This window comes from Neovison vison, chromosome 12, assembly GCF_020171115.1.
Source record: "Neovison vison isolate M4711 chromosome 12, ASM_NN_V1, whole genome shotgun sequence".
In the NCBI taxonomy this organism is placed as follows: domain Eukaryota; kingdom Metazoa; phylum Chordata; class Mammalia; order Carnivora; family Mustelidae; genus Neogale; species Neogale vison.
In genome coordinates, this window is record NC_058102.1 from 54,844,539 (window position 1) to 54,857,577 (window position 13,039).

General features: G+C 38.2%; 1 protein-coding gene across 4 annotated transcripts in view; it reads right to left on the reverse strand.

Moving 5' to 3' along the window:
• Window positions 1-1,587: 1,587 nt before the first annotated feature.
• STYK1 (serine/threonine/tyrosine kinase 1) overlaps window positions 1,588-13,039 on the reverse strand; it is a 39,955-nt gene continuing 28,503 nt past the window's right edge. For all 4 annotated transcript variants that reach the window (XM_044227450.1, XM_044227448.1, XM_044227451.1 and 1 more), the window contains 7 exons: window positions 12,266-12,532; window positions 11,191-11,372; window positions 9,543-9,626; window positions 7,064-7,272; window positions 5,466-5,506; window positions 4,761-4,857; window positions 1,588-2,236 (listed from right to left, as the gene is read on the reverse strand). In XM_044227450.1, the coding sequence (XP_044083385.1) occupies window positions 2,032-2,236; window positions 4,761-4,857; window positions 5,466-5,506; window positions 7,064-7,272; window positions 9,543-9,626; window positions 11,191-11,372; window positions 12,266-12,532 (1,085 nt within the window). In that variant the 3' untranslated portion in view covers window positions 1,588-2,031. The remainder of the gene's footprint in view (window positions 2,237-4,760; window positions 4,858-5,465; window positions 5,507-7,063; window positions 7,273-9,542; window positions 9,627-11,190; window positions 11,373-12,265; window positions 12,533-13,039) is intronic.

A 13,039-nucleotide genomic window follows, 5' to 3' on the forward strand; every position in this document is an offset into this window, starting at 1 on the left:
TATCATTACGTGCCAAGCCCTCTACCTCCCTTCTCCTTACTGCAACTTAACACTCACTTGCATCCTTACTAGTCATGTGGTATTCTGCAGGGGCAAGAATCATTATTCAGTTGGATGACTAATCATGACCTCATAAGGATTCCAACTTCTACAGAATTGTCAACTGCCAATCATCTTTCCTACAGTAGCCTTCAGTGTCCCTCCCGAAGCACCCAGAGTGTTCTTTAAAACCATAGATCACATGTTCAAATACATTGTCATCACCCTGTTATTTTCAGCATTTTTAAATTGTTTGAGGCTACTAGCATCATCTAGAAACTCATACAAAAATGATGAGCTCATGATTTTAGTCACGTGGTACTTGTACCATACTATCCTTCAGTATGTCCTTTTGTGCAGTGTGATTGACACATTGAGCTTCTCTTTCTGGCTACAGCAGATTTTATATGAAAAAGAGATGAAAGATTCTAGGACAGGAATGGAAAAAGAAAGGAAAATACCATTTATTGAGCACATATGAGCCCAATCCTCTACAAATGTATATTCTTATTCAGTCCTCACAACAACCTTATGAGTAGGTATTATTCCCATTTCACAAATGAGGAATCAGTTTTCTGACAATGTAGATTGTCTCTTGAATTTTTCTGTTGACATTAACTTCCATTTATTTACTTTTTTAATTTATTTACTTTTATCCTCCCTATTGTAGAGATTTTGGTAGCTGTGTACAAGAAAAATCCTCCTTTACTCAATAAATATTAATTTAACTAAATAAACTTCACAGTACATCAATAAATGATTGAATCAGAAACTACTATCCTTCTGTCTCAGATTGCACCCTTTTATAATCCTTTCAAAGACCTTCTGGACAACTAAGCATTCTTTCTTGGCTTTCACATTTCTTACTTATTAAACACACATATAGTACATAGTACATTGAACAACACAGCAATTAAGTGTGCCGACCCCTGCACAGTCAGAAATCTGTATATGACTTTTGACTCCCCCAAAACTTAACTAGTAATAGCCACTGTTGACCAGAAAACTTACCAAAAACAGTCAACACATATTTTGTATGTTCTATAGATTACATACTGTATTCTTATAATAAAGTAAGCTAGAAAAAAATCATAAGGAAGAGAAATACATTTATAAGCCTGCACTGTATTTATCAAGAAAAAAACTCCATGTATAAGTGGACCCACATAGTTTAAACCTATGTTGTTCAAGGGTCAACTGTGTATTCCTAACAGCCTAATGGACTCTCTTGGCTCAGTTTCCCTAGTTTTATGGGGACCAGGAAGCTAGTCTGATGAACAATAACTGGTGAATGTTGTTAATCATGAAAGGACCCCTCCAGCTTCTAGTTAAAAGTAGTACCAGCAGAGTTCACTTGTCTCGTAGATCAAAAGAAGCCATCTCTCCCTTATCTATACCCACAAAGAAACTTGGAAGTTTTCTTTCGTGGTCCTCCTCCAGTCCTACATGAACAGATCAGGGCTGAGGAACTTCATCTTCTTCCTCCACCCTCTGTTTGAAGGATGACCCTGGTCCATATCTGTACTCTTGAACAAAGAGAACCTTTGATTTTCTTTTTCATCATCTTCTTTATTGACTCTCTATTCCCTCAGTTGACTCCAACTTCTCTGGACCCTAAAATAATCTAGATAAAAGCGTGCTTCAAGTGGACATCAGCCTGTGGTGGGAGGACCAGCTTATTTGTGCATTTGCCAGACAAACATTGTAGATCTCTAAGACTTGCTTTGTAATGGGACCATCCACCTCATCTACCATGGGTCTCCAGGGTTGGGACTTCAGGGTTGGGACAGCAGAAATGAAACTCTCCTTCTCAGTCTCCAGGGTAAATGGAGTGTAGAGCCTCATGTAGCATCATTTCAGGTATCTAGGGAAATATGTAGGGGAATATCCTATTTCTCCCTTTATGTCCCACTAGAAAGCTATTCTCCATTCTTGGATGAATCCATCCCAATAGCATGTGATCACCCATAAATGTTTCTTTCCCCAGGATCTTTAGAGGATGCTGTAGCTGTAGGAGAGGCTGTCCACACTGATTCCTGCCACAGCTGCATACAGTTCAGGCACCACTAACTCAGGTACTTGCAACACAGCTTTGTCATCTGCAATTCGAGTGGCGATTTCTACGCGTGAGCGCAGCTCTCTCAGTGAGGGGCGGCTCTCCTCATTCCAGCGCCAGCAAGACTTCATAAGACCATACCTGAAAGGGAAATAAGAGAAACTGGCTTCCTTGACAAGGCAGATGTTTGAGGAACGTGTCTCTTCTCCTTACAAACCTTAACAACAAAAGCAACAAACTCTGCAGTTTTCATCTCCTTCTCATTGTGCTCTCCTGTTCTCCCTGGAGAATAATATTCCTTCTCCTCCTCTTAGTATTAAATCGCTTAATACCAGCTTCTTATCAGAGTTCTTTTTATAGGAAGAACGAATGAAGTTTTCTCAAACTAGAATCAGTATGACAGAACAGTGTTGTCATTGTTTTTTTTTTTTCATTCTATTGCCCAAAACTCTGAGAACTGAAGTGTTCTTATCCTTTAGATGTTACTAACTTGTAGCATTCCAGACCATAGCTATAAGGTATCTCCCAGTACAAGTTACCTCACAGCCAACAAAATAAGAAGCTATGGAATAATATGATTCACACAAATTTTGAATAATCTAATTAATTAGATGTTTCCTTTCATTAATCCAGGTCATTGACCTCCTTTATTACTTTGTTTCTCCAAGAAATTGCCTTAATCTAAAGTACTTACCCACCTTTAAGCTGTCTTTTCTTCAATCCAGTTTACAAAGAATTAATAATGTAGTCTGTTATCAAGCACTTCTTGTCATGTCTTATCCTTCTCAGGGACCCACAGTGGTGTCCCACTGTCTGCTATGTAAAACTGACATCCTACCAGCTAGCTTCTCTTCCTCAGAGACCTAAATTGCCTAACTGAACACCTCTCCTCCACACAAGTCAGTGTCTTGCTATCCCTTAGATGTTAACCCCCCATCTTTCTTCACCCCATCTAACTCTGTCTTTGCTCATGTTAATGCCCAGTTCCTTGAGCATCCTGTTGATGGTCATCATTTCCTACAGGTTTGTTTTAGATCTCAATTCTTCTAGGCAACCTTCCATGATAAGCCTCAGCTCACACTGAGTCTCCCATACTCTTTGTTGTTGTACAATGAGACTGTGTAAAAGATGCTAATTTAATAACACTTGGAAACATTTAGCAAGAACTTACTTATTTTATTTATAAGGCATGGTAGTAGAACTTGAAATGCATTATTTTATTTTAACCTCACAGTAACTTTGAGGTAGGATTATCATTATACCTATTTTAAGATAAGTAAACAATGTTCAGTAAAGTAGCAGGACTAGGAGTGAACATGGTCTTTTTGACCCTATGATGTGAGTCTGAGCTTAATCCTTCTTTATGTTGCCTCCCACTTTATCTTGATTTTCAGGTTGTTTTAGACATCCACATATTAAATTCTTCAACATCAGATACTTTATTGGTTGTCCCTTCCCCCAATTACTTTATTGGTTGTCCCTCCTCCCAATATAAAGGACATATTTTTACACATAGAAAAAAAACCTATAAGAAATATTTTTCAATAATCATTCCAGTATACCCAGATAGTATGTTATACTGTATTCATGCTTGTGTGTGTGTATGTGTGTGTGTGTATACAGTTTTGATATTTAACATTTATAATCTGCTCGATACAGTAACTTTATTGGTAAGGAACTCTGGTGATGGAAATTTACCCTTTCAATGCTGAAGAATTTTAAAAATAGCAATAATTTTATCAGAAACTTATAGTAATATATTCTCCCCTGACTACTTACAAATATTTTAACCTTTTCTTATATTCTATAAAATTCCCTTTTTGTAAATTATAGGTTATAAAACTCTGTGTATACTTTTTTTTAATTTATTTATTTTTTTCAGCCTAACAATATTCGTTGTTTTTGCATCACACCCAGTGCTCCATGCAATCCGTGCCCTCTCTAATACCCACCACCTGGTTCCCCCAACCTCCCACCCCCCGCCCCTTCAAAACCCTCAGATTGTTTTTCAGAGTCCATAGTCTCTCATGGTTCACCTCCCCTTCCAATTTACTTTTTAATTTTTCCATTTTCTGCCTCTGCACTGACTCATCAGCTGTTCCCCTTCTGCTGACATTATTAGATACTCCTTCTCCCATCTTTCTAATTTCTTCCTACCCACCTTCTTCTTGTTGGCTTCTAATGTGCTCAGAACTGGAAAAATAGTCAATATTTTTTAAAAGTTAAATACTAAATAAGAGCCAGTGAGTAACTGTAGAGCAATGGATTTTATGGCAGCTCTATCAGAACCGAGACTGGCAGTCTCTGACACTGACATTTAGACAAGCAAAACACTACTGTATTTACATTGGATCTGGTCCACTTCTTACCTATTTTAGAAGCTTCTGGAAGAACTAAACTTTATCAGCTTAGATTCCTAATATAGTCTTCAGTCGTTGCCTCAATACTGTGTGTGCATGTGTGTATACACACACATATACATATATATGTATATGACATATGAGCAGATGTGTGTTACTACCTAGGTTTGTATGTAGTCTATTAAGCTGTATATTAGCACATAAAGGGCAGCTAGGGATTATCTGAGCCACTTTGAAAGGGTGCAGTTGATGATGATCAAAAATTAGTTGTAATGAGAGAAGAGTAGACCCTAAAAGCCACTTACATGGTATGTGTGCAACTACTGGGTCTCTTCATGATCTTCCTTCTTTGGAGATATTGTAAGATGCTCGTAGGAGGGACTTCAGGATATGGTGGTGCCCCTGTTGGTATGGGAAAAAATGAGAGTAGCAAGGGAACTTTAGGTCCTCTATAATATGAACTATAACATGACTCTTTATCCACCTGGGCTAACTGCCTGCAAATGGTAGAGCCAAAGGAAAAATGTTAGATACAATATAGTTGCTCCCCGGTGATCAAGTAAGAATGTAGTGTAGAGAGTTTGGGGGTTTAAAAAGAAGTGTTTAGGAGGGGAAAAAAACTAGTAATTTAGGGAAATGTTGAGTCTTTATAAAAGTAACAGAGAGAAGTGAGAAATGAGACCTGCCCTCCACTCTCCAAATGTGGGAGAGTACTGCATTTTCTCTAGCAAATGGGTTAATAAATTTAAGGACAACATATTTATGTTCATGCAAGTTATTGTTGGAATTATTCTTTGGATTTTCAAACCTCTTTTGGAATTGGTAAAGTGTCGAGGGAAAGAAAGAAAACAAAAGCAAATAAAGTTAAAAGGAGTAAAGGGATTTCATGTCAGCCCAGTTCAAACCTCAGAGATCATACTGAAACCTCTTCCCATAGCATATGTCATCCCCCATCCCAATAAACATACTTTATATTTGCATACAGGCAGTACTTTAGGGACCCTCCTTACCTAGAGTCACCATCTCATAAAGCAGGATCCCAAAGGACCAGCTGTGAAAGAAACAAAGCCATTTACTTAATTTCTATTTTTTCCTTTCCTAAAGAGAGTACTTAAACTATCAGGGCCTTCGTAAGAACCATATAAAGGCAACATAGAGGAACTGAAGGTGTCTCATAACATAAAGTAATTAGAAATCATTAAAAAGTATTTCTGTTCAATCCCCATCCGCAATCCCCAAGTCTAATCTCTTTGCAGAGTGGTTGTATGTCTCCTTTCTTCTATATTTCACATTAATGGATGTTTATTATCAATTGCTAAATTGTGGGTGTGTGTGTTTATGCAAATACACAAACACATCTACCCAAACATAAAGAAACTACTTTCTGCGTCTTTTTCATCCTTTCCATTCATCCCTGCTGAAATTCTAGCCTTTATTCTTAGCACAAATCCCAGTGAGGTTTATCATTTATCTACTATTTCCTCCATAGATCTAACTGCCCAAACCTAGGAAAAATATTAACAGAACAAGCTTACACATATCAGAAATAGATATTTGTCAGAGCAATATGACATGAGACATGTTAATTTCACGATTCTATAATATCACCATTAAACAAGCAATATTTCCCAGGTACGCTTATTATTCCCAGATCTCTACTGAAAAGCAGATGTCAGTGAAGCAGCAATGGAAATCTCTTAATTGACTCACCATATTAACTGATGTTCTAAATTTCCTCTGCTTCTCATGACATTCATGCTAGTAAGATATTATATGTTACATCTAGGTGCTTCTCCAAGCTGCTGAATTATATGGTTACCTAAAGTCAATTGTTATTCTTTACAGTACTATACCATCAGATATATCAATGTAATTATGTAACCAATTAAATATAAATGCAAAGAAGTATTAGCTCCTGAAAACTAGGCTTAATGCTTTGAAAGTATACTATAAAAATACACTGCTAAAAAGAAAGGGTGTCCAAATTGTGTGGGTGAGCCAACAGTAGAAAATTGAAAAAAAATAATAATCAGCAGCAGTCAAATTGCTTTACCATTTTTTTTTTCAGATTTTTCACTCAGAATCATCCCAAGCTGAACCTCAAAACTAATGTGTTATGGATGCTATTTATACACAAAATACAATATATAACTTCATTTAGCAGATCAATTCTCTAAAAAAGGTTTTGGCCTTCCCTCAAAAGATCAATCAATAAATATGTATTTTCTTTTCATTTTGATAATTCCTGGTTTAAAGGAACTTTTGATTAAGTGGACCCACCTCCTTCAGAAAAGAGGGCTCTACTAGATTAAGTCCTTGGATATTGGTATGAAGAACCTTTTCACATTTCTTTTCTCTTTCCTAATTAAAACTGCTAATCTAATACAGAAGGAATACTTTAAAAGGCAGTAGAAAAGATTGCAGTCAGATGCCAAGTATGAGCTCTGTCACAAAACACACATTTCTCCTGGAGAGTCTGTCTGACTTCTTAATAGAGATTTCACAGGTAGACATAATTGACAACAGATGTAGTCATGGTCAGGAACTGGAGGACACCTAGGTCAAGAAGGGAAGAAGTCCAAAGGGCAGGGGCAGGAACAAACCGTACACATCTCCTCTGATGCCAGCTGGTCTCAGCAGAAGCCGTTCTGGGGCAAGCCACTTGAGAGGCACAGAGTGAGTAGCTGGAATGGCCCCTCGGGCATGGACTTCATAAGCCAGGCCCAGTCCACAGAGTTTGGCAGTAAGATCACTTTGGATCAGGATATTCCTAGCTGCTACATCCCCATGGAACAGATGCTTATCCTGGAGAAATTCCTGTCAGCATAAGATCAAAGATGGATCAGCTGTCTGAGGTCATGGCTCTAGTCAAAGACAAGGAGAAGCAGTCCTAGGAATCCTCAAAAAGACAAGGACACTGCTTGCATGGAGCACTGGGTGTGGTGAAAAAATAATGAATAATATTTTTCTGAAAATAAATAAATTGGAAAAAAATAAAAATAAATAAAAGACAAGGACTTTTCAACTTTAAACAAGTCTTGTTGATAATGACAGATCACTTCCAAATCACCATAATGGATCAGACATTTTTGCATTATGGTTAGGATGACCAAACTGAGCAAACAATCCAAATAGCATTAATACTGGGTTTGGACCATATGATCACTCATTCTGTGTCAAGGTCTGACCCCTGCCTGAGTTTACATTTCTCTTGGCTGGGTTCCAGCTAGATCCTGGAAAAGGAAACAGGTTTCAAGTATCTAGCAGCAGTCCTGCAAATAAGGTAATACATATAAAGTGAAATTGAGTGTCATAATATTGAATTTATACAGAGCTTTATATCATCTCATTCTGCCCCTAAAATAAGTAGGTCAGATGAGTTAGGGAAGTATCTTTCAGATAAATCTAAATGATTACATAAGGTCACGCAGTTTCAAGTGGTAGTGACCAGAACCGGGTATTCTAATTCATAGGAAGTACTACAAATTCTGCTAATAATTCTCTAGCCAGCCTACAAATCAGAATTTCCTGACAGCTTTTTTAAAACATATGATTTTTGGCCCAGGTTTACCTAACCAAAATCTAGGAAGAAGGACCTGGTAATCTCTATTTTTAAGAAGTATCAAAATGATTCTAGCACAGCCAAAGCATTTGAAAGCCATTGCGCCTGGTTGGCATGGATTTGCTGCAATCATTTCCCCAAACAGGAGGCTATTCAAGGCGTAAGAACCTGAAAAGCTATACATGACCAAAGAGCTAGAGATTGAGGTCTATGATTGCTAAACAAGAATAACATGCATACATACATACATGCATACATAAAAGGTTAAGATGGTCATTTCCAGACACTGATGTTAAAGGAAACAGTACCTAGCAGCTTTCTGTCCCTGGTGAGGTGAGGTTTTAGGACAAAGAGATTATACTGTCATGAGAATAATTAAAGAATGTAGTGGCTTTGAGGTTGTCCAAGTCAGAGAAAAAAAAATAGTATGACAATGCCTTGTAACTAGTAACCCAGACCCATGATCAGTGCATCCCTTTGGGGAACCACTGCAACTGTGGCTCAGAATATGAGATAGGCTATATCCTGACACCCTAACTTTATCAGGGGAGCGTACTAACTAGGCCCTCCAACCTCTGTGGATAATATTCATTTCTACGATGTGCTCTCTCCTATGCCATGGGGACTTCCGCTGCTAACTACTCCTCCTTCTCACCTCACGGCTTCTTTTATAACTTTCCCAGATTCCATTTAGATCCCTGATACATTTCACACCTCAAGGAGGCAAGATACATCAACTACCTAAAATAGTAGTTTCACAGAGCCTGATTTTCTGTATAGTAAATGCTAATTTTAAGCACAGTTATCTAAATAACTTCATAGAAATAATCATCTAAATTTCCTAATTCTGGTAAAGGTACATTATTTTTTCTCTTAAACCCTTTAAACCCTATTTTTCTCTTACCTCTTTATTTAATTAAGTTGGTTTAGAATGAAAGCTTGATCTCACTGTTGCCCCTTTTTATTTCTTCTTTTCCATTTGTTTGTTGTTCTTTTTAAAGTATGTGTATTTCCTATCACATTCAGCGTCAAAGCATGTCTCCAGCCAAACATGTTCTGAACTTGTCTTTCTTGTTTTTCAGGCATAAAATTGTGCACTTCTTTTAGCTCTGTAGTGTTTCACCCATTTGGTTTCTCTTCCCAATTCACTCACTATTTGCCATTTTACATATCTTTTTTTTTCATTTTACATATCTTAATATTGGTATATACGGGGAAGTAAGAGTGTCAAGCATATAGTTCTTGGCCCTGGTTGTTGACCACCTTTTAAAATCCTTCCTGTTCCTTCTACAAACCCTATGACTTTCTGCCTAGAATTACCAATCCTGTGGTATATTATCTAAATAATTTCATAAAGAAAGAACTGAAAACAATTTATCAGTGCTTGAGTTTCTGCCCCTTAACTTCCATCCGGTTTTCTTAATCATCTATACCATTTGGAAATATAAATATGAGAAATATGATGTCAAATATCGGGCTAACAAGAAAAATCCATACCAACTGTTGTCACTTTGCTGAGCCTTACCAAAGCCAGGAGGACCTGCCTCCCAATGTGATAGACTTGTTTTTCTGTGAGATCATAGAGAAGGCCATCCATGGTCATTACATCCTAAAGAGACAAAGAAAAAACATGATATCAAAATGACATGAACAGATTTGAAAAAATAAAATAAGGGCAGAGATATTCTTAAATTCAGATGTCAAGGCTAAGGAAAAGATACAAAAACATAAGGATGAAGATTCAAGGAGAGGTTAATATGAGAGATTCTCAGATACGCAAAGAAGTACAATGATATATCAACCTAGATAAACAATAAAGAGTGTAGGTAAACAACAGAAGGAAGGAATAACAGAATAGCAGTTAAGAAAGTCTGATATGCATAAGACTGTCCCCTGGATAAAGCAACAGTTTTCCTGGGGCACTGTGTTATGTGTGTGATTAATTAAGCACATTAACTCAGCACATTACTGAATGCCTACTATGTGCCAGGTTCCATCTTAGGAACTCAGAACACAAGAGTGAGTAATTTAACACATCTGCTGCCTTCTGGAACTCAAAGTATATAACCATATATAAACATATGGTTACATATCTATAAGCTCCATGAGAGCAGATGATGGTGACAAAAAAAGATCTGAAGGATGAGCGGACAATGACTATGCAAAAAAGTAAAAAAAAGAAAGGGGAAACATTTGGTGTAATGCGAGAAGCATGTGTAGATGGTCTAAAATAGAGAAGCATAATCGTTTTTAAAACAGAATAGCAAAGTTAGAGCAGAGAACAAGTTACAGACGAATAACCTCTTACAAAGGTTTTAATGCCTCAAGACTTGCACATTGTCCTATTTGCACCACCAGATGTAAGGTATTAACAGGGTCCATTTATCATACACATTTAGTAGTAAAGTAATCAGTCTTTGGAGGAGGCTTGGTTAATATTAAACTTGTGAGGAACTAACTAGGAAAACATGCAGTACTTCAGATAGAGGAATATGTAGAGAAGCAGAAAAACTGCAAGGAAAAGGACTTGCACTTTACTCTGGAAATTTCTGAACATTTAAATTTGTTTAAATACAAATTTAAATATGAATATGAAGTACAGTAACTTTCAGGCTGGATTTCTCCTTGTCGACCCTGGCACATTGGAGTGATGGTATAGAACAGAAGACACATTTAAGACTAAAACAGCAGTAAAATTACAATCCATACTAACAATAGTTTTTACATACATAATTTCTGTTAACTTTAATAACTTATTATTATTCCCATTTTACAGGTGCAGAAAATTCAGGCTTGCCCAAAGTCACATAGCTCGTAGGATATAAAGTGCAAAGTTCATACTGCAAGTCTGCACTATCCAATATGATAGCAATTAGCCACATGTGGCTATTTAAGTGTTTATCATTTAAAATTAAATAAAATTTTAAAAATTCAGTCTCTCAGCCACATCAGCCACATTTAAGGGGCTTCAAATGTGATTAGTGGCTACCATTTTGAACAGAGAAGATAATTTTTCTGTCATGGTAAAAAGTTCTATTGGATGGTAATACTCAATCACTATTATGTTGCTATAAGATCTTTCTGCTTTATCATTGGCCAGGCTACTTGACATGTGAACAGCTCATCAGCCAGGTCAAGCCTTTCCTTCCCAACACCTCTACCTTGCTGCTTACCCGCCGACAGGTCCAGAGAAAGCTGAGCAGGTCCCCTTGGGCCACATCCTCCAGCACCATATAGAGCGGCAGCTTCTCCGTGCAGCAGCCTTCCAGCTGCACCAGGTTCCTGTGCTTCCCCAGGTACTGATAGAATTGGACTCGCCCTAAGAAATCCTGTACCTCCTGGAGCCCAGTCGGTTCTGTGAAGGACAGATGAGCCATGGGAAGTAGTCAGAACATGATCAATACAATGGGAGGTATGAGGGAAGACGATGGTAATTTTCAAGACTCCATAGGAGAAGAAATACTGACAAAAGGTAAAGAAAAAGGGGAACTAATTAGAAGACAATTCTCAATGTCATGATTTTTTTGTCAAAGCAAACAGAATCATAGGCTTTAGAACTGGATAGACTTTCATCTGCCTAAATAGACAAGTGTTCACATTCAAATATTATCACTGCCTAGGCCTTTCGATTAGCATTCTTGCTTAGCCTATTCTTGTTCTGTTTTATGTATCCATTACTACTGGTCCATATAAAGAGAGAGAAAGGAAGGGGGGAAGGAAGGAAGGAAGGAAACAATATTAGGGAAAGTGATAGTGCAGACAAATGAAGGAACCACCTCAAAATCTTCATGCACTAATATTCAGTATGAAAAAATCAGTTCCAGCAGCCTCAATAGGCAACACTGAGCTAGGGAAAGACCCCAAGAAAAATAGTTCTGCCTCCAGTTTCACTTTCTATTTTTTCTTCCTCCGCACATAACTGTGATCACAGCTATCCATTGATTAACATCTTTTTTTTTTAAGATTTTATTTATTTATTTGACAGACAGAGATCACAAGGAGGCAGACAGGCAGGCAGAGAGAGGAGGAAGCAGGCTCCCCGCTGAGCAGAGAGTCCAATGCGGGGCTCTATCCCAGGACCCTGGGATCATGACCTGAGCCGAAGGCAGAGGCTTCAACCCACTGAGCCACCCAGGTGCCCCCGTTGATTAACATCCTAATGTCCATAAGCTTGTCAGCATTCAGGGCTGGGGGCTCACTGTGGGAAAGTAAAAAAGAGATAGGGAAGTCAAACACTTCTCCTCTTACCTTCCAAAGCCTTGAGGACAACACTCTTTGGCTTAGCAGGGTCCCCCGTGTACATCTTGGTTCGATAGATGGTTCCACAACTACCATTGTGGATCTGCTCCAGAACTTCAGAGAGTTGCTCCCGGGGCACCTGCAGCTTAGCCAAAGCATGAGTGGTAGTCCGTAGGAGGCTCTCCACCGAGGTCTCCTTAAGTGGCACAAACACACTTCCTCCATGCCCTGCCGCCTCCCAGCTTAGGCCCCTAGATGGAGGCACAGGGCCAATTCCTAGAACAAAGAGATGATACTAGTCACCTTTACCCTACCCTAGGGGCTCCAGGAGAGCAGAGCCTGAAACACACAGGCAGATGACAAGGAAGTTCCTTTAGCAATTTTCTCTCTACGCGATGTGGTGTTACCTTGTGTGAACCAGCATCAACACGAACCTTGGAAAACATTTATAATAACCCTACTACTTCTAAGACAACTGAAGATGGACCTCTGAAAAGTGGTAAAGTCATTTTCTTTCTACCTTTCTCAGGATTACAGCTCGGCATTAGTATAGAAACAATTAAGGACGTTCCTGAATAGGTACTCAAACCGCTGATATCTATAAAGTGGTGGTAACTATCACTAGGGACTAATGCTTAAGTCAATCAACTCAAAGTCATGGTTATTCTTCCTCCCTTAAGATGTCCCCAAAGTCAAATTATTGCGTATTTCCTAGAGTCTTAGCCAAAAAAAAAAAAAAAAAAAAAAAAAATCTTCTGGTACTTTCCCCTTTTCTTAGTCAAT